This window comes from Budorcas taxicolor, chromosome 11, assembly GCF_023091745.1.
Source record: "Budorcas taxicolor isolate Tak-1 chromosome 11, Takin1.1, whole genome shotgun sequence".
Taxonomy (NCBI): Eukaryota; Metazoa; Chordata; class Mammalia; order Artiodactyla; family Bovidae; genus Budorcas; species Budorcas taxicolor.
In genome coordinates, this window is record NC_068920.1 from 43,002,577 (window position 1) to 43,023,249 (window position 20,673).

The following is a 20,673-nucleotide window of genomic DNA, read 5'->3' on the forward strand; positions in this document are numbered from 1 at the left end:
CAACCGTGTGTTCCAGCCCAGCTCTTTCTAGCTACACAATCATGGGCTAGTTAACTAACCTCGCTGAGCCTGTTTCCTCCTCTATTCAGTGCCGACAATCAAAGTACCTGCACTTCTGCTTATTTAATGTTTTTACTCTTTAATTTTTTGGCTGCACCGCATGGCATGCAGGATCTTAGTTCCCGGACCAGGGATTGAACCCACACCCCCTGCAGTGGAAGCCTGCAGTCTTCACCACCGGACCACCAAGAAGTCCCCCTAGATCCCTTTAGCCCAGTGTCTGGCACATGAAAAACGAAATGTTAGTCAATGTTATTACTATTATTATGAACAAGAAAATGGAAGGGAGCGGGGACACCTCCACCCAGCAACCAAAAAGACAGAAGTCCTAGATCAGAATGTGAGGGAGGAGAAGGGATGCAAACTCCCCAAGGGTTGACTCACCGCTCATACACTGAGCGCCTAAGGTATACAAGGGAGACACCAAACCAAAATGGAGCTTAGTTATTTTCTCAGGGGGAAGAAAAGACATGTCCACAGTTCCAGTCCAAGGGAACACGAAAAGGCCCTAAGTAACCTACCAAGTGTTCTGCAAATCCAGGGGAGGAGGGCTCACCCCCAACTAAGGGTTTGCAATGGGCTTTAGGAAAGAGGCCATGAGGTTTGGCCAAGAACGGGACCAGCAGAGATAAAGGAGAAAGGGGAGAAACCACAGATGAGCAATACAGATCCTCCATCCCCCCCCTCCTCTGTCCCCACCCCACTTCGGCAAACCCCAGTCACACTGTCAGGACTTGTCAACCATAGAAGGAGGCCAAATGCAACTGGAAATCAAAAGTAAAAAGTGCCTACTTTCAGAGGTGCCTGGCCCCACGCACCCCGATCCTTCTCATACTCTTTCCCAACCAAACACTTACACCTGTGGTCCTAGAAAGTCTTAAGAAATTTTCTTCTCAGTCCTCTAGTAGATAAAGGCTTTCTGTGGATGAGACAGTATCTCTTCCATCAGACTAAAAACTACAAATCACGGATGTCTCTGGCAGTCCAGTGGTTAACACTCCATGCTTCCAGTGCAAAAGGCTCAGGTTTGATCCCTGATAGGATAACTAAGATCCCACAGGCTGGGCAGTATGACTAAAAAGTAAAAATTAAAAAAACAAACTACAGATCGGCAGGGAACTCATCAGCTTCCTCTGAATTTCATCCCTCTCCACACTCCTCATAGAAGCCCTTCAGCCCCTGGTGTGGCTGACTTGTGTGTGTATCACCTACAGCTAAGCTGCCCAAACCACCTCAGCATGCCCGCTTCCCAAGGGCACGGGGCCTGGGTGGGGCACCCAAAACTGCCCAGCTCAGCTCCCTAGGAGGTACAGTGCCTTCTATACTATTACTAACCCAACGTTCAGAATCTCAGGCCCTGAGAGGTTATGGGGACAATCCAGAATCAGAGCCGCCTGGCAAATCTCCATCGGCCCCAGGATAAGGAGTCTAATTGATAAGGTCAGAGATGGCACAAGCAGCAACCCAGCCAATCAGAGGGCAAAGGAAAACAAGACACCTCTGGGGTCATAAAGTGGGTAAAGAGAACACCAGGCCAGAGCTGGCGCCCACTGCGAGGGGCCAGCCCCGGGGAAGAGAAGAAGCTGGGGGAGGCTGGAACTGGTATCCTAGCATCCTCTGTGTGAGTCTGTACCTCAAAGGAACCACACCTCTGAGTCAGACCTCAGCAACAGCAGGAAATAGAGGGTACAAAAAGACAGGAATGAAGAAGATGGGAAGGCAGTTCGGAGGTAGAGGAGGAAGGTGAAAGAAGGTAACATCAAGAAATGGCCTGTCAGGACACCAGACAAAAAGCAAGGGTGTCCAGGGGTGGCTCGCCTGTGGGCTAAGAAGAAAAGCTATATCTATCTGTGAGGGCAGATTCCCAATTTAAGGATAGTATGGCCCTGGAAAGACAGAAACCCAGCACTGGTACAAAAAAGGAAAAATGTAAAGGTTATTCTCAATTAGGAATAAGGGGAGGGGCCTGCCCAGATGATGAAAGGTGACTGGTTTAGGATGAACCTGGGAGCGGGGTGATGCCTGTTAGCAAGGCTTTGGTACAGAGGAGGCCTTTAAGTCAGGAGACCTGATATTACAGATGGGCCTCCAGGAGGCTGTGTGACCTTGGCCCAGTCCCTTCCCCTGCCCCCCCAGATCGAGGCCTCAGTCTCCTCATCTGTATCATGAGGGATTGCACTGAATGCGCTCAGACACCTTGACTTCCAAGGTTCCATCAGCAGAAGGAAGGATTCGGTCCTGGTTTACAAGTTTGTGTGTGAAGGAAGAACTAGAGGGAGGGGCCTAGGCCAGATTCGGTGGAGGAGAGAGAAAAGCAGAGAGAGCTGTTCTAGGTCAAGGAGCTTGGCGGGGAGGGAGAAGGTTGCTGTAAGGGACGGTGGAGAAGGCAGGCCCAGGCCCAGGCCCAGACGGGTGAGAAGAGGAGGGCAGAGAAGGGGCTGCGCGGGGCTAAAGAGGGGGGGCTAGTTCTGGAGGGAGGTGCTGTCTCAAATAAGCGCCTGTCCCAAACGGCAAACGGGTGGGGGATGGGGAGGTGATGGGGGAAGAAAAAGCAGGAGAGTGACCTGGGAGCGAAGCAGGATCTGGAGGGAGGAGGTTACCCTGGGCCGGGGGTCGGTAGAGAGGAAGGGAGGTGCATGCGGGGCGGACTCTATCCCGGACAAGGGTGGGAGCTTTCTCAGCTGCGGCAAAGGCTGGGGGTGCGACGGGCAGCGGGGATGGAGGGCTGGCCCCGGGGAGTCCTGCGGGGGCCGGACGGGAGGGTCTGTCTGGGGCTGTCCCGGGCCTGGCTCGGGCCCCTCCCAGAGTTCCGCGCAGGCCCCCGAGGCGAAGGCGCGGGGAAAAGGACCACGCTCACCTTCTCCTTCTTCAGTTTATAGGGCATCTCGGCCCGTCCGGACCCTGCCCGGCTCCTGCGGCCCCGCTCCGGCTCCGGCTTTGCTCGGCCGCACTCGGCCCGCTCGGCGTCTCTTCGCCACCGCCTGCGCGCTGCGCCCGGGTCGAGCGATGTCTGTGTTCCAATTGGCCCGAACTCTTACAAACCTGCCTGACAACCAGGCGCCGCCTCCTCCGATTGGTCGCTGGAAGCAAGCGGCTTCTTTTTTTTCTCATTGGAAAGGAAGAGTACAAACCGCCAGGGTTCGACTCCCAGAATTGGCTGAAGTGGGAGGTCCCGCCCTAAAGGGGGTCGAGCTTAGCGTGAGAGGCGGGGGTCAAGGGAAGCCCGGGCTTTGCACCGAGTGCCGCACTTCGGCGTCTGGTGTGCGTTGTCTTCGGCCATTCTTCGCAGCTCGTTCCGCTCTAAAGTGGCTCTCACTCTTTCCCCACTGCGACTCCGCCCAGTCCGAATTGAAGGAAAGAAGCCTTAAAATGAAGGGTACCTTTCTTCATCAGGGTAACGTGACACTGATTGCCTACGTAAAATTGTAGAGCGCTCCCAGGAGTCCTCGAGGGCCTGTTTCCTAGAGGAGGCTTGAGGAGGATCAAAGAGGAGGCCTGGCAGGAAGGGACCGGGGTGAAATGAGATGAGAATCCAGGATTTGTTCCAGCTTTGGGAATAGGATCCCCATTCCTACTGCAGCTGTCCTAGGGTTGGGGAACCAGCTGGACACGAGCATTTGGGAACGCAGTGGACATGCTACCTCATTCTTGAGCGTCTCGGGAAATATATCCCTTACTCTGGTTAAGCCAGTGTCCTAAAGGATAAGATCAGTTCCTGCCCCCAAGGAGTTCACAGCATGGTGGAGTTCACAGCCTTGTATAAACCTATGATTAAGATACAATGTAATAAATTACACCAAACTAGAAGTGGCTAGAGGAATGTTTCAGAAAGTCAACTTCCAGCAGCAAGTTGACTACATGAAGACACTGAGGAAGGCTCAAGAATAAGCCTGTGGTCCTTGCCCAAGAGAGCAGTGTTATAAGGCAGTATAGGCATAGAGAAGAAATGACAACATTGGGAAACGTGTAGAACTAACAGGATTTGGTGAGTAATCCGATTGCAAAGAGAGTGGTAAAGGAAAAGGAAGAGCTCAGGATGACTTCTGAAAGCCATCGAAGATGTGAGAGGAAACTGTGTGTCATAGTGACAAAGGAAGTATAAGAGGATTGGTCAGTAATGTCAAATTCTAGAGAAAAGTTGCTCAAGATCGAACAGCATAAAAAAAAAAAAAGACCGAATAGCATCAGGGCTTCTCTGTGGTTAAAAATCCCCCTGCCAGTGTGGGGGACACAAGTGCAATCCCTGGTCTGAGAAGATTCCACATGCCACGGGGCAACTAAGCCCACAACTACTGAGCCCACACTCTTAACGCCGGTGAGCTGCAACTACTGAAACCCACACCCTAGAGCCCATGCTCCACAGCTCGCAGTAAAAGAAGCCACCTCAATAAGCCTGCACACTCTCAACCAGCGAGTAGCCCCTACTTGCCTCAATTAGAGAAAACCCACACAGCAACAACCCAGCACAGCCAAAGATAAATAAAATTATTTTAAAAAAGGTTACAGATTATCTTTGCAGGAAAGTTTCAGAAGAATGGAAGGAAGGTTATAGTGGGTTAAAGAGTGAGCAAGAGGTATGGAAGTAAAGGCCACAAATCTAGGCTGCTAGCTGTCTTACAGAAGTAATTATTTGACTTTCATTGACTAATGATGATTTCAAGACAATGCAGAGTGGACGACATGCTAACCATTATTTGCTCAAGGAAAAACCTATGAGAAAAGCACGTTTATCTGTGAATAGATATTTGCATCTATATGGATGCCAACTCAGGCAGGGTACCAGATATATTTACCCATTTGCAAGACCTCAAGGAACACCATAGCTGGCCTTATTCTGTGTAAAGGAGGCATATTCTCTTTGGAATCACTCCACCATCCTCTCAGTCCTTGGATCTCTGTCTTGGGGACAGAGCCACGTAACAGTTTCAAAGTGAAGTCGCTCAATTGTGTCTGACTTTGCGACCCCATGGACTGTAGCCTGCCAGGCTCCACCAGTCCATGGGATTTTCCAGGCAAGAATACTGGAGTGGGTTGCCATTTCCTTTCTCCAGGGGATCTTCCTGATCCAGGGATCAAACCTGGGTCTCCCGCATTACAGGGACTCTTTACTGTCTGAGCTACCAGGAAAACCGCTAAGAAAGTGTGAAAGTGTTAGTCACTCAGTCATGTCCGACTATGCAACCCCATGAACTGTAGCCTGCCAGGCTCCTCTGTCCGTGAAATGGGAACGTTCATCCTTGTGAATTCAGGTACCTAGTACATTCTTGAAAGTGAAAGTGAAAGTCGCTTAGTTTAGTCCGAATATTTGTGGCCCCATAGACTAAATAGTCCATCGAATTCTCCAGACCAGAATACCGGAGTGGGCAGCCTTTCCCTTCTCCAGAGGATCTTCCTTACTCAGGGATCGAACCCAGGTCTCGCACATTGCAGGTGTATTCTTTACCAGCTGAGCCACAAGGGAAGCCCAAGAATACTGAGTGAGTAGCCTGTCCCTTCTTCAGCGGATCTTCCCGACCCAGGAATCAAACTGGGGTCTTCTGCATTGCAGGTGGATTCTTTACCAACTGAGCTATCAGGGAAGCATGCAGTTTTAAAGATGTACAACTTGGCAATTTTAGTTTTAGGACTAGAGGTACATCTAGTCCTATGTCAAACATTAAATTTTTTTTCTTGTCTTTCTAGGGATAGAAATACCTTACAATACGTAAATCTTATAGTAACCTCCCAGATTTTCAGGAAATTTTCAGGAATGCAAAATGTACAAAGTAGAGGACTGCCTCAAGATGAAGGAAAGGAGAAAGTTGGGCAGAGAAGGCAAGAAAGAGAATGCAAGGTCCAGAAAGAGGATATTGCCACCAACCAATCCATTGATTCTTTTTAGTTTTCAGTCACACTGAGCAGCATGTGTGATCTTAGTTTCCTAGCCAGGGATCAAACCTGTGACCCCTGCAATGGAAGCACTCAGTCCTAACCCCTGGACCGCCAGGGAATCCTCCAAGCCATTGATTCTAAATGCAAGTATACTGTTAATAACTGGGAGTGTGGCCAGCTAGTGTTCAGGTGTCTATACAGAGCAGTGGAGGTGTGGACAAGGAAGGACTGTTAAGTAACAGCCCAGATGAGAAACAAGCTGTTGGTCTGGTACTCAATGACTGAAGCCTTGAATTTCTCCTGCTTCATCTGCTGTTCATTCCTCTCTACGGTGGAAATGGGAATGGATCTCCAGTCTACAAGGAATGAGGAGAGAGAACATCTAGTTTTGGAGAGATGAGAAAGGGAAGCTGCTTTGTCTTTGTTTCAAGTTTGGTGGGAATAGAATGAACAGGACAATAAGCAGGACAAGAAACACTAGAACGTGGGTTTTGTGTAGAATGTGTTGGAACAGGTGTGGCAGCACCAAGCACTACACGGCTACATGAAATCATTTGCAGTAATTCAGCCAGCAGCCGCTCCACATCCAAATGCCTGTCTGAGACATATAACCCTACCACTCCCTCCTGCAACCTTCCCGCAAACCTCCAAACCTCAATGCCTATAGTTCCACGAGTGGACACCTTCCTAAACACTATACCCACAGCTCCCAGCAGTGGGCCAAGTTTGGTCCAGGGCACAATGATCGTTCACTGATCATTCAATAAATTGTTGAGGACATGCCCGTGGGGAGGTTAGTTGGAAGACGTTACTCCCCAGGCGGGCCCGGAAGGTAAATCCCTGTACACACGTCTCACAGGCGGTGTGCGTGGACTACCCGACCACAGTGACTGACTGCCACCGAGGCACCTTTCGGATCGATCCAAGGCGCAGCTCACCCTCCTGGAGCACGCCCTTGCACCCGCCGCCCCGCCCACTTCCCTAGGGCCGCCCCTGCCGGAAGCGGAAGCGGCGTGTGATCCTCCTGGACGTCTAGCTCTCAGGCTCAGGAAGGCGCCCTTCTTCGCTGTGCTCTTTGGTCTCCTGTCACCATGGCGCTGGCAGTCTTGCGAGTCCTGGAGCCCTTCCCGACCGAGACACCCCCTTTGGCGGTGCTGCTGCCGCCCGGGGGCCCGTGGCCTGCTGCAGGGCTGGGCCTAGTGCTGGCGCTGAGGCCTGCAGGGGAGAGCCCGGCAGGGCCGGCGCTGCTGGTGGCTGCCCTGGAGGGACCCGGCGCGGACACCGAAGAGCAGGGTCCGGGGCCCCCGCAGCTGCTGGTTAGCCGCGCTCTGCTGCAGCTCCTGGCTCTGGGCTCCGGGGCGTGGGTGCGGGCGCGGCCGGTGCGGCGGCCCCCGTCGCTGGGCTGGGCGCTGCTTGGCACTTCATCTGGGCCTGGACTCGGACCGAGAGTCGGGCCGTTGCTGGTGAGGCGCGGAGAGACCCTGCCCGTGCCCGGACCGCGGGTGCTGGAGACGCGGCCGGCGTTGCAAGGGTTGCTGGGTCCAGGGACGCGGCTAGCTGTGACTGAGCTCCATGGGCGGGCCAAACTGGGTCCAGAGGCTGAGAACAGCAGCCGGCTCCCTCTCCCGCCGGTGGTGTCCTCCTTCGCGGCCTCTGGCACAGTCCGGCGACTAAGGGGCGTTCTGGGAGGGACTGGAGATGCACTAGGGGTGAGCCGGAGCTGTCTCCGCAGCCTCGGCCTCTTCCAGGGCGAATGGGTGTGGGTGACCCGGGCTGGAGAGTCATCGAACACTTCTCAGCCACATCTGGCCACAGTCCAAGTCCTAGAGCCTCGCTGGAACCTCTCTGAAAGACTGGGACCCGGCTCTGGGCAGCCGGGAGAGCCTCTCGCTGATGGACTGGCCCTTGTGCCTGCCACTCTGGCTTTTAATCTCGGCTGTGATCCCCTGGACGTGGGAGAGCTCAAAATCCAGGTAGGATACAGGACTGAGATCAGGAATGCTTCCTCCTCTTTTTCTCTTCTTTGCCTTAACTGAATTGGAAGATGAGAGCTGTAAAATTTAGATCCTTTACTCCTTAGAGCTTGGACTTTTCCCTTAACACCTCTTAGCCTTATTTATCCATTCTCTACAATTAAAACATGTTGGTTCATGGAAGGGCTTTCACTGTTCAGGTGAAAGGTAAGAATTACAGCCAAATTACCATGCGTCTGAATGTACTAAATCTAGTCAGTTATTTGTTAAATTGTTGCAATGTATCCAGTATTGTGGGCTTCCCAAGTAGGCGGAAATCCACCTGCCAATGCAGGAGGTGTGAGTTTGATCCCTAGATCAGGAAGATCCCTTGGAGGAGGAAATAGCTACCCACTCCAGTATTCTTGCTTGTAAAATCCAATGGACAGAGGAGCCTGGTGGAAGTTGGACATGACTGAGAAGGCGCACACACACATCCAGTATTGTATTGGGTAGTATGGAAAATCATACCCCCATCTTTTGCTCATGCTGTCCTTGACTTCAAGTTCCCTTCTATTCTGCTAACCTCCTCCTCCTTCAAGGCCCTTCTCCAGACACCACCTGCTTCTTAAAGCCTTGCAAAATCTTACACCACAAATTTAACATTACTTTTTCCTATAGCATTTAGTACCTTTCCAAGAGCTTTTATTTTATAGTTTTGTTATGATCACGTACTCTAATTCTCAATTGTATATTTGTCCTTGAAGGGACGGGCTTTTTATTATCCTTAGTGCTTGGTGTTTAATTTTAATATTAGATTAAATACATCCAAGAGGAGTTTTTGCTTTCTACCTTTAAGGAACTTACTTCCAGAAGATAATTGTGTTCAGGGGGACAAATATAGTCTACTGTTTAATTAAGCACCTGGATGTATGATTTAGGCCTACACTGACCAGTACAAAAGCTGCTAGCCCCTGGCTGGTTCTTTAAATCAACTGAAAGTAAGTAAAGTAAAAAATTCAGTTATTTGATTGCTTTAGTCACATGTTGTGTTCAGTAGCCACATGTAAATATAGAATTTTTCTATCACTGTAGAAAGTTATATTAGATAATGCTGGCATAGCCAGTTAGTGCTGTGGAATGTCAAGAAGAGATAAAAGATGTGCATGAATGGGAGTCAGGTGTGGCTTTCCTTCTAAATGGAGGAAAAATACTGGAGCACTCAGACAGGAGCTCATTCACCTGACCCCGCCCTTTCGGCTTCAGTGTGATCATGTCCTTTACCTGGAGCCTGAATTCAGTGTCCTCACTAATGTCCAATTAATGTTCCCAGTGGCTGCCTGGTGTCACTCAAATGACTTGTGGGAGTTAAATGTCTTTACCATTTCACTGGCTCTGGGCCAGTATAAAGGTGTCACAGAGTGGTTATCATCACTGGTGAACTCTTTGGAGCTAGAGTCAGGAAAATCAGAGTCAGAAGTCTCTTCCGGGTGCCCATTAGAAGGAGAGGTTTCTGTTTTCTAAGGAAGATATAGGTCTTCAGCTCTCCTCTCGTAGGTCTCCCGTCTCACAACCCTTGTGGTTATGGGAAGGATAAAGGATGAAAGTAGAAGTGTTGGTTGCTAAGAGACTGGGCAGAGCCTGAGTCCTCGGGAGAAGGTTCTAAGGTGGTGATTATTTCTCTCATAGAGGTATTTGGAGGGCTCCAGCACCCCTGAAGACAAAGGAAGCTGCTCAGTGCTGCCTGGGCCTCTGTTTGCCAAAGAGTTACACATCGAAATTGTGTCGTCTCCTCACTACAGCACTAATGGAAACTATGACCATGTCCTTTACCGGCACTTTCAGACACCCAGGTTAGCCGCTTCCCCCTTGCAGGAGGGTAGCACACCACCCTCAATGAACTCCTCCTATCCCAGACCTGAGATTCAGATACCAGAAAGCCTCTGATTTTAAAAAGCCACAGTTTAAGGCAGTACATGGCTAGAAGCCTCCTGGTGTGTCAGATAGTCAAGAGAAATCTGGGCCAGGAGGGTAAATCCAGACATTCTAGATTGAGAAACCACTTTGATTTGAGGAGGCCCCCCAAAAAGCCAGGATCCTGCTTTGCCCCTCTCTCTGTTCTCTGATCCCCTCTCTGCCGTATCCCAAAGCTCTTTCTAGGTCTGGCTTGTTCTCTGGACAACTGCTTGGGATCTCTGGGTGGGCAGTAGGCCCCTGAGAAACAGTCTGCAGGTTGAGGGCATGTGGGGATATGTCAGGCGCCTGCTATTTACTCCCATTGTGAGCTGACCAGGGCTACCGCTGTGTTACAGGGCAGTCCAGGAAGGGGATGTCCTGTGTGTGCCAACAGTTGGGCAAGTAGAGATCCTGGAAGGAAGCCCAGAGAAACTGCCCAGGTATGGAGCTGCCTCCTCTCCTGCAGCTGGTATTCTTAACCTGCGTGCAGGAGTCCTCAAGTTGAATGGAATAATTCTGTGCATAAGAACATTTTGTTGTTGTCATGCATGATTTTTGGGAGAGAAGGTACCTACTCTCATGTTCTCAAATAGGCGTGTGACTGAAAAGAGAATTAAGAGCCACTGCCTGCTGGCTTTGGGAGGTGTTTATCCTCAAATTGATTGGTGGTCCTAGGTATAGTAAAGCACTAAGAATGGTTCAATGGCCTAGTCCAAGGTGGGATTCCTCACTTTCTTTTTTTTTTTTTGGCTGCACCTCGTGGCATGAGGAACTCCCCCAACCAGGAATTGAACTCACAGCCCCTGCAGTGGAAGCTCAGAGTTTTAACCCCTGAATCTCCAGGGAAGTCCCCCCTGCTTTCCATTCTTTTTAAAATAATTTTTTATTTGTTTGTGTGTTTATTTTGTTTTTTGGCTGTGCTGGGTCTTCATTACTGTGTGGACTTTTCTCGAGTTGCAGAAAGCGGGGGCTACTCTCAAGTGGTGGTGCGCTAACTTCTCATTGCAGTGGCTTCTCTTGTTGCAGAGCACACGCCCTGGGCATGTAGACTTCAGTAGTTGTGGCTCCCCAGCTGTGGAGCACAAGCTCAATAGTTGTGGCACACGGGCTTAGTTGCTCCACGGCATATGGGAGCTTCCCTCACCAGGGATCAGATGCGTGTCTCCTGCGTTGGCAGGTGGATTGTTTACCGCTGAGCCATCAGGGAAGCCCTGCTTTCCATTCTCAACCAGTGCTGTTTGGGCCACACCTCCCATACACTGAGCCAGAGGAGCCCCAGTACCATCATGATTTCTGCTCTAATGGATGGAATGTGGACATGCTGCTTTGCAGTGTTGTCTCCCAAGACAGGAGAGGAAGGGATTTGCCCTTGAGAAACCTGCTGTCTTTCCTTATCCTCAACAGAGAGTGAGAAAGAGAGCGTAACTGAGCCAGGGACCTAAAACAAGGAGGCCAACCTTTCTCCTCCCCCTGTTGATTCTTACTGCAGAGACTGCATATGAAATGGTAAGGCAAGGACTTCCTGTGGCTAAGACTGCACTCCCAATGCAGGGGGAGCAGGTTCAATCCCTGATGGAGGAACTAAGATCCTACATACCACATGGCGCAGCCAAAAAAAATTCAGAATTCAGAGACTGCTTGGCTTTATGTGAAGGGGGAAAATGTATAGCTTCCTACCCCCAGATGGATTTCCTATAAGGATTTATTAGAAGAAGAAGACACTAGCCCAACTTTCCAGGAAATCCCAGTGAGGTGGTGGGACCACCCTGCAGAAACTTGGGCACAAGAGCCATCATACCCAGGGTCTCAGGCCGAGCCAGCCTGGGTCCTCTGCTAAGAGAGCAGTGCCTTGTTTGGAGTACCTAATTCAGCTTTGGTCAACATTCAGAGCTTGGTTCTGGCCAGTGCTCAATCTCTCCAGTTTCAGGGCTGTGGTACCCAGAGGAGGGGCCTGTGGTGCCATGTGTAATTCCATTTGGTGCTCCAGGGTGCTTCTTTGAGCTTTCCCATCAGATTTACAACTGGAGCCTGGTGGAGAATGCCCGGCTGCTCTCCATCACTTCCAACTTCTGTTATCCATCTTGTGTGTGTGCGTGCTCAGTCGTGTCCGGCTCTTGGTGACCCGTGGACTGTAGCCCACCAGGCTCCTTTGTCCATGGAATTTTCCAGGCAAGAATACTGGAGTAGGTTGCCATTTCCTGCTCCAGGGGATTTCCTGACCCAAAGATTGAACCCATGTCTCTTGCATCTCTTGCATTGGCAGGCGAATTCTTTACCACTCTGCCACCTGGGAAGTCCATCTTAAATAGAGCAACTGTCTGTGAGCTAGCTCTCTGCAGGAAAGCTGCAGAATGCCCACTTTTTGTACTTTGAAAGGAAAACAGGCACTCGACCCTCCTGAGACAGACCAGTAAGCCAGTCCTGTTCCTGGACCTCCACCATACCAGCACCTTGGAGGCCTGCCTCCGTCCTCTGGGTGCTGAGCATGTAGTTCTGAAACCTCTGGGTGGGTTTGGAAAAGTAGAGCCAGGTGGGCAGACAGGTTCAAGGACAGAGATGAGTGCTGTACCCCCTACTCCTTGGACCTGGTAAGAGGCTCCCTGGATGGAGGTTCCCCTGATCCCTGGCACAGAAGTCCACTGGCCGTGGTGCAGCTGGTCCTACTCCCCGTGCTCCACCTCCCACACCAGGCTGGGGGGGCGGAGATCGAGCTCCACTGTCTGCTGTCTGGCTCTCAGGAATGCAACCCCGTGTTCCCCAGCAGTGTCCAGATATGTTCCAGAGGTCTGGCCAACCTCAAAGAGGTGGCCCCATCCACTCTCCTTGGATGGAGAGTGGGGGCGGAGAGGAGCGGGGATTGTGAGGGGGAGAGGTGGGCGTGTCTCCCTGCCCCCTCCCTGCCCCAGGGCTCTTCCTCCTTGGATTCCATTGGCTGCTAGATGCATCTGACTGAGGTGGTTCAGCTTGATCGAGAGTCTAGGTTGTAGACTCACCCATCACTTATTTATGGGCTTCCCTGGTGGCTCAAACAGTAAAGAATCTGCCTGCAATGTGGGAAACCTGGGTTCTATTCCTGGGTTGGGAAGATCCCTTGGAGATGGGAATGGCAACCCACTCCAGTATTGCTGCCTGGAGAATCCATGGACAGAGGAGCCTGGCAAGCTACAGTCCATGGGGTCCCAATGAGTGAGACAGGCCTGAGCAACTAACACAACACTAATTTATAATGAATAGCAGTAGGACAGGGAATTACCTGGCCGTCCAGTGGTACAGACTCAGTGTTTTCATTGCCAGGGCTGGGTTCAGTCCTTGGTTGGGGAACTAAAACGCCACCAACCGCACAGTGCAGCCGACCAAACAAACAGAAAAAAACAGTGGGACAGCTTTCCTTATGTTCCAGCTCTTTCACAGCCTCTGGTGGTAGTCCCTAACCTAGTATGCCTCCCCTTCCACCCGAAGGCGTTCCCACCCCCACACCTCTCTGCTGCCAGAGCGAGCAGCTGTGTGACTGTGGGATACTAAGCAAAGGAATTTGTACCCCAATTAGACCTGAAAGAGGCCCGGGCTCTGCCATTGCCGTGCTGCCTGAGGATTAAAGACGGGAGTAGTTCGTCTCTGTATCTGGAAAACTGGACTAGTAATTGCTGTCTGCTACCCTCACCCTCTTGGTAGGCTGAGTAAGCCTAACTCATTCTTAGACTAGCCAGTGACTGCACAGCCCTGGTTATGGTTGGGAGCTTTTGAAAAATAAAAATGCCTGAGCCCCTCCCCAGACCTATTAGAGCAGAATCAGGGTTAGGCTAGAGCCTCTGCAGTCTTTTTATTTATTTTTTTCCCAAAGGAAGGAAAATGTTAATTGTAAAATTCAGATATAATTCACATACCATAAAATTCACACTTTTAAAGTATATAAGTCAGTGGCTTTTAATATATTCGCAAGGTTGTGCCATCAACATCACTAATTCCAAAACATTTTCCTCAGCCCAGAAAGAAACCCCCACCCACCAACAGTCACTCCCGTTCCCTCCTTCCCTCAGCTTTTGGCAACCACTCCTCTACTGAATGGAATCACAGAATGTGAGAGATGTTGGTTTTTTTTTTTTTAAGTTTCACAGATAATTCTAATGTACAGCCAAAATAGAGAAACATTAATCACTAAATGTCATTATGAAGGAATCTGCTTGCAGTTAGATCTTGTGGGTGACTGAGGAAGAGCTGAAGGACTCTTTCTTTTGAGGTTTTAGGTGGCCTTGGTGGGTACATTTTTTTTTTTTTGGTGGATGCATATTTGAGGGAGAGTCTGTGTTCTCAAGCTAGTGAAGACGGTCCTGGTCACTGCTTGGTGCGGCAGTGTCTTCTCCCATCGGAGTGAGTGGGCAGGAGAAACACACCCTCAGGTGATGTTGGTATGAGGGGTGCCAAGGACAGGCACAGCTCCTGGTCTTAAAACACGTATGATCCCGTCAGAGAGACAAGAAAAACCACCTGCTCTCCTTTACCACCACGTCCCCCGCTTCCTCCGCACCTCCGCCACATCTGGGGGCATTTCTTTGCGCTGCTCTTCTGTTTGTCCCTGCATCGGACCTCTGATTGAGACAGCGCCTTGCCCTGAAGGAGGAGTAGATGTGAGCTCTGGATCTGGGGTTCATTGGGCCTCTTTCCCTGCAGGTGGCAAGAGATGTTTTTTAAAGTGAAGAAAACAGTTGGGGACGCTCCAGACGGGCAAGCCAGAGCCTACTTAGCCGACACCGCCCATACCTCCTTGTACTTGGTGAGGCCCTGGCAGTGGGGGTTGACCTGGGGAAAGGAGCAGAAAGAACTTCTATAGAACGGACTGGTGGCTGCCAAGGGGGAAGGAGTTGGGGAAGGCATGGAGTGGGAGTTCGGGATTAGTAGATGCAGACTTTTCTATCCGTGTTTAACTGAATCACTATGCCGTATGGTGGAAAGTAACACCACATTGTAAATCAACCATACTTCAATAAAGTAAATTCAAAAGAACGTCTAGAAACTAAAGCTTCCTCCCACCTTTCACAGGTGGGTTCTACCCTGAGCCTGGTTCCAAGGCTTCCTTCAGGGGACTCCACTCCCTGGAGCAGCTTGTCTCCTCCAGGCCTGGAGGCCTTGGTGACCGAGCTCTGTGCCGCCCTGAAGCCTCGCCTCCAGCCAGGGTGAGTGAGGAGGCTGCCCGGAGCATCCCCGGAGGAGCAGCAGGCCAGACAGCAGTGTCTGATGCCCTGGCCGTGGTGGGATTGGGTGGGCCTTCCTCCAGCCATTGGGCCCAGGCCCCTAGCCCATGTCCCATCCGTAAGCAAATTCCCAGACTTCTTTTTGGGAGTAACCTCTACCCTCCAAGGTCAGCTGTGTAGGGAGACTCTCCCCCGGGGTCATTTGTCTCTGAGGCTTCCCTTCCCTTGGGGAGCCCACTAGTCATCCCACCCTTCACCACCTGGGCCCTTAAAGACGAGGTCCTCATACCACTGGCCCATGTGTAGCTACAGACCCCTCCCTAATTCCCTCCATACAATCCAGACCAGACAGAACAGCCAAGGTTTCACTGATGACAAAAAGAAGTTAATCCCCTGGATATGCCCCAGGCCCCTGCCAGAATTCCACTGATGGTATGGGAAATACGGCCTCACTATGTGGTGATGACCCTGGCAGGGAGGGGTGCCTCAAGGAGAGTGTCTGCTTTCTGGATCTGAGGGGGCCTGTGTCACTGGGAACTGCCTTCTGGGCAAGATAGAGGAAGCAAATGTCTGTTCTCTGGTTGCAGGGGTGCCCTGCTGACAGGGACTGGCAGTGTCCTTCTACGGGGTCCCCCGGGCAGTGGGAAGACCACTGCAGTTGCCGCTGCCTGCAGCCGCCTTGGACTCCACTTATTGAAGGTGAGGGTCCCTAGAAAGTAGACCCCCAACTCCATCTCCTCCGCAGCCCAGATTCTCCCTCTCCCCTCTGACCACCGGGCCCACTGGGCCAGTGGATCAGTCATAGTCCCGTGATGCTGAGCTACTGAGAGATGCTCTCAAGAAGGAAGACACTCCGGGACTTCCTTGGTGGTCCAGTGGTTAAGAATCTGTCTGCCAGTGAAGGGGACACAGGTTTGATCCCTGATCCAGGAAGATCCCACGTGCTGCAGAGCAGCTAAACCCATGCACCACACTACCTAAACCCACATACCCTAGAGCCCATGCTCTGCAACAGAAGAAGCCACCGCAATGAGTAGCCCCCACTCACTGCAAAGAAAGCCCATACACAGCAAGGAAGATCCAGTGCAGCCAAAAGTAAAATTAATTATTTTGAAAAGAGAATACTGGGACTTCCCTGGTGGTCCAGTGGCTAAGACTCAGAGCTCCGAATGCAGAGGGGCCTGGGTTCAATCCCTGGTCAGGAAACTAGATCCCACGTGCTATGACTAAAACCTGGCACAGTCAAATAAATAAAATTAAAAATAAATAAATGAAAAGAGGATACTGCCAAGCTTTTGGTGGGCAGTCCAGGGAACGTGGTTAGGGAAAAGCAGAGTTAGGGCTTGGCCAGTGTTGCCTTCCTCCCCCATCCCCATCCTCCAAAAAGACAGCTTGCCCCTTCTGAGCCCTCCCTCCCCCAACCCCGTTCTCCTATCCTGGTTGTGCCTGCCCCTTCCCTTACTCACAGGCCCGTTGGGACCCCCTCCCCAGGTGCCCTGCTCCAGCCTCTGTGCAGACAGTAGCGCCGCTGTGGAGACAAAGCTGCAGGCCGCTTTCTCCCGGGCCCGGCGCTGCCGGCCTGTGGTTCTTTTGCTGACAGCCATGGACCTACTGGGCAGGGACCGTGATGGACTGGGCGAGGACTCCCGGGTGGTGGCCACGCTGCGGCACCTCCTCCTGGATGAAGACCCGCTCGCCAGGTAGCATCCAGTGCTGAGCGGGGAAAGTAGTGGGGCCAGCCCTCTCTCCCCAACCCCCGAAGTGGCTTTCAGACGTCCCACCTGGCTACTCTCCAGGCAGCCCTGAGCTGAGCGGGTGGGGGTGCCCACAGGGTGGAGGGTGCGGGCCCTGCTATTTCTTGTATGTGCTTAGTTGCTCAGTCGTGTCCGACTCTGCGACCCCATAGACTGTAGCCCACCAGGCTCCTCTGTCTATGGGATTTCCGAGGCAAGAATACTGGAGTGGGTTGTCATTCCCTTCTCCAGGGGATCTTCCCAACCCAGGGATTGCACCCCTGTTTCTTGCATTGTAGGCAGATTCTTTACTGACTGAGCCATGGCCCGTTTCTTTGTGAATGCTAAAGCACAGCCTCTGCTCTCACTGAGCTCCCTGTGTGTGGAGGGATGCCCCATCTGGGCAGCTTTGGGGCTTCCATCTCCCTCTCGCATCCTGGCCCCGCAGCCACCCTCCTGCACCAGCCTCGGGACGAGGCTGCACTCAGGGGCTGCTGGCCACCTTCCTGCCGTCAGTACCCACTCCCCGTCCACAGCTGCCCTCCCCTGATGGTCGTGGCCACCACCAGCCGGGCCCAGGACCTGCCCGCGGACGTGCAGACGGCGTTTCCTCACGAGCTGGAGGTGCCCGTGCTAGCGGAGGCGCAGCGGCTCAGCGTCCTCCGGGCTCTCACTGCCCACCTACCCCTGGGCCAAGAGGTGAACCTGGCACAGCTGGCGCGGCGCTGTGCGGTGAGTGCCTGGCAGGGCGCCGGCCTCCTCGTGCACTCTGGTTGCGGGGCAGTCTTGCTGCGCGCAAGTGAGGGTGGAGAACCCGAGGCCTCAGTGCTGGGCCCGTGCATCAGCCAGGGGACTGCCCCTCCCTCCCCGCATGGAGGCCTGCCTGCTGTGCCTGCTCACATGTCCTCTCCTGTGCTTCCCCAGGGCTTTGTGGTGGGGGATCTCTACGCCCTTTTGACCCACAGCAGCCGGGCAGCCTGCACCAGGATCAAGAACTCAGGGTAAGGAAGCTGGGTGTGGGAGGGACAAGAGGCAATCTGGGCGGGCAGGGGCTGGAGAGGAAGGGAGGAAGGTGAGGGCGCCAGTGGGAAGGAGGCCTCAGAGCTGGTCCTCCACAGGCTTCCCTGGGTTTCTCTTTGCAGCTGGGCCGGCGGCTTGAGTGAGGAGGATGAGGGGGAGCTGTGTGCGGCGGGCTTCCCTCTCCTGGCTGAGGACTTCGGGCAGGCCCTGGAGCAGCTGCAGGCTGCTCACTCCCAAGCCATCGGAGCCCCCAGGGTAGACACGAGGCCCATGGGGATGGGACTGGAGTGCCCTGCACCAGCCGGTGTCCACCCACACCCTTCCCGTCTCCTAGATCCCCTCAGTGTCCTGGCACGACGTGGGTGGGCTGCAGGAGGTGAAGAAGGAGATTCTGGAGACGATTCAGCTTCCTCTGGAGCACCCTGAGCTGCTCAGCCTAGGCCTGAGGCGCTCCGGCCTTCTGCTTCACGGGCCCCCTGGCACGGGCAAGACCCTCCTGGCCAAGGCGGTGGCCACAGAGTGCAGCCTCACCTTCCTCAGGTGGCAATTGGGCCTGGCCGGGAGGGCAGGTGGACTGGGGGCTGCCGCTAGCTGGGGAGCAGAAGGGGGTGGCCAGGTCAGCTGTTTCTGTGTCTTGAGGAGTCTGACCCTCTCCTATCACCTCCCTCAGCGTGAAAGGGCCCGAGCTCATCAACATGTACGTGGGCCAAAGCGAGGAGAATGTACGGGAAGGTGAGTGAGTGGGGGCAGAGGGAGAGCCCTCAGGCTGCTAGCCATCACTGCCAGTCTTCCTCTCCCCAGGTCAGGTTCCTGCCTGGAGGGCCCTTTACCTGAAGTGCTAGTGATCAGCTGTCAACCTGGGTTGCCCTCCCCACCTCCTGACATCTAACCCCCACCCTGCCGGGCTTCCCCATCCTATGGGCCCCTCTCTCCTCAGTGTTTGCCCGGGCCAGGGCTGCAGCTCCCTGCATCATCTTCTTTGATGAACTGGACTCCTTGGCCCCAAACCGGGGGCGAAGTGGAGACTCTGGAGGTGTGATGGACAGGTGGGGGTCTGAGCCAGATTCTGGGGTCCAAGACAGGTTGTGAGACAGGTTGTACTAGTCTTTGCAGCCTAAAGGGTTCCTGCCCTTCTGGTTCTGTGATCATGTAGCAGAAGCTAAAAGGGGCCGTGGAATTGGGTTTGGGGCTTTGAAGAGATGGGAGCCACGGTGGGAGGGTCCACAGGGCACGACCGGCCAGGGGTCCCTGCGGAGACAGCCTGCAGAGGCGCACCCTGTGGAGGCGAGAGGGTGAAGATGCACCATGCACTCTCATTTTCACCTCCTCCTTCGCAGGGTGGTGTCTCAGCTCCTGGCTGAGCTGGACGGGCTTCACAGCACCCAGGATGTGTTTGTGATCGGAGCCACCAACAGACCAGACCTGCTGGACCCTGCCCTTCTGCGGCCTGGCAGGTGTGCGCCCTGTCCCTCTCACCTCCACCACGCCCCTCTGGACTTGTCCCTCAACCCCTATCTGTGCCTCTCCACCCTCATGCTGGGCTCCCTGACACCCACCTATCTCCCTAAAGGTTTGACAAGCTGGTGTTTGTGGGGGTGAATGAGGACCGCGCCTCCCAGCTCCGTGTTCTGAGTGCCATCACACGCAAGTATGCCCCATTAGAGGGAGGAGCGCCCCCACCCCAGGGGCTTGGGCCTGGGGATGCCTAGGAGATGAGTGCAAAGTCCACGATAAGCTGGTCAGGGATGCCTTCCAATGGAGTCGGGGAAGCCAGTAAGACTCTTCCTGTGTCCCTACAACAGGTTCAGGCTGGAGCCCTCTGTGAGCCTGGTGGACGTCCTAGACCACTGCCCGCCCCAGCTGACGGGCGCAGACCTCTACTCCCTGTGCTCCGATGCCATGACGGCTGCCCTCAAACGCCAAGTGCGGGACCTGGAGGAAGGTGAGCCGCTCCCCCGGCCCAGAGGTCCACCAGAAACTGGTGGGCACCAGGCCTGGTTCTGGACTTCAGAAGAGGGTCTGTTGACCCCCTGGGGGCCTCCAGGCAAGAAGGTGCCTACCTGGGGCGCTGCTCAGGCAGAGACCACAGCCTCCTCTTGTCACCCATAGGCCTGGAGCCCGGGAGCTCGGCCCTACTGCTCACCATGGAGGACCTGCTGCAGGCCGCGGCCCGGCTGCAGCCCTCGGTCAGCGAGCACGAGCTGCTCCGGTACAAGCGCATCCAACGCAAGTTTGCCGCCTGCTAGGAGCCCCCTGCTGCCTGGGACCTGCCCACAGGGGCTCACGGAGGCCTGAGACCAAAAGCCGCCGTCCGCCCACCTCCGGGCGACCCCCTGGGTGCCAAGTGCCATCAGGCGCCCCAGGAGAGCTCAGGACGCACCCTCTTTGGACCTGTCTGCCTTCCAGGCCAGCTCCAACGCTCAGGCCCCTCTGCTCAGGAGGAGGTGTCTGGTCCTGAGGGAAGCCCCGGTGGGAAGCATGGCAGTCACTCAGATGTGTCTGACTCTGCGACCCCATGGACTGTAGACTGCCGGGCTCCTCTGTCCATTTAATTCTCCAGGCAAGAATACTGGAGTGGGTAGCCGTTCCCTCCTCCAGGGGACCTTCCCAACCCAGGGATCAAAACCCAAATCTCCCGCATTGTAGGCAGATTCTTCACCATCTGAGCCATCAGGGAAGCCCCGTCTGGGGCTGAAAATAAAGTGTATGCTGCCCCCTGCTGGAGTTGCGGTCAGAAAGGTTGGTGTGGGGACGAGCAGGGCTGCGGAGGCGCAAACCCCCAGAGCCTCATCCTTCTGACAGGAACACAAGGGGAACAGGACCTGAAAAGGCACAGACTGTATTGTTCAGCCTTCCGTCCTCCCGAGCGCAGCGGAAGTCTGCCCCTCCCCA

General features: G+C 53.6%; 2 protein-coding genes across 2 annotated transcripts in view; one reads left to right on the forward strand and one right to left on the reverse strand.

Moving 5' to 3' along the window:
* PPP2R5D (protein phosphatase 2 regulatory subunit B'delta) overlaps positions 1 to 3,045 on the reverse strand; it is a 31,073-nt gene extending 28,028 nt beyond the window's left edge. Inside the window, exon 1 of the mRNA XM_052648898.1 lies at positions 2,918 to 3,045. Coding sequence (XP_052504858.1) covers positions 2,918 to 2,944 — 27 coding nt within the window. The 5' untranslated portion in view covers positions 2,945 to 3,045. The remainder of the gene's footprint in view (positions 1 to 2,917) is intronic.
* Positions 3,046 to 6,977: 3,932 nt separating this feature from the next.
* On the forward strand, positions 6,978 to 20,501 carry PEX6 (peroxisomal biogenesis factor 6). Its single transcript, XM_052648390.1, has 17 exons — positions 6,978 to 7,904; positions 9,573 to 9,736; positions 10,196 to 10,279; positions 14,508 to 14,610; positions 14,877 to 15,010; positions 15,616 to 15,727; positions 16,520 to 16,728; positions 17,298 to 17,493; positions 17,686 to 17,762; positions 17,904 to 18,036; positions 18,116 to 18,321; positions 18,452 to 18,513; positions 18,719 to 18,827; positions 19,119 to 19,235; positions 19,352 to 19,429; positions 19,584 to 19,723; positions 19,891 to 20,501. The coding sequence occupies exons 1-17, from the start codon at positions 7,023 to 7,025 to the stop codon at positions 20,025 to 20,027; spliced, it is 2,943 nt and encodes a 980-aa protein (XP_052504350.1). The 5' UTR covers positions 6,978 to 7,022; the 3' UTR covers positions 20,028 to 20,501.
* The last annotated feature ends 172 nt before the right edge of the window (positions 20,502 to 20,673 follow it).

Bases quoted from the DNA above. Each gene is read 5' to 3' on its own strand.
- PEX6 (XM_052648390.1), top strand. From the start codon at position 7,023: ATGGCGCTGGCAGTCTTGCGAGTCCTGGAGCCCTTCCCGACCGAGACA. The intron at 9,737-10,195 runs GTTAGCCGCTTC...GCTGTGTTACAG, and splicing joins CGGCACTTTCAGACACCCAG to GGCAGTCCAGGAAGGGGATG. The intron at 18,514-18,718 runs GTGAGTGAGTGG...CTCTCTCCTCAG, and splicing joins CGAGGAGAATGTACGGGAAG to TGTTTGCCCGGGCCAGGGCT.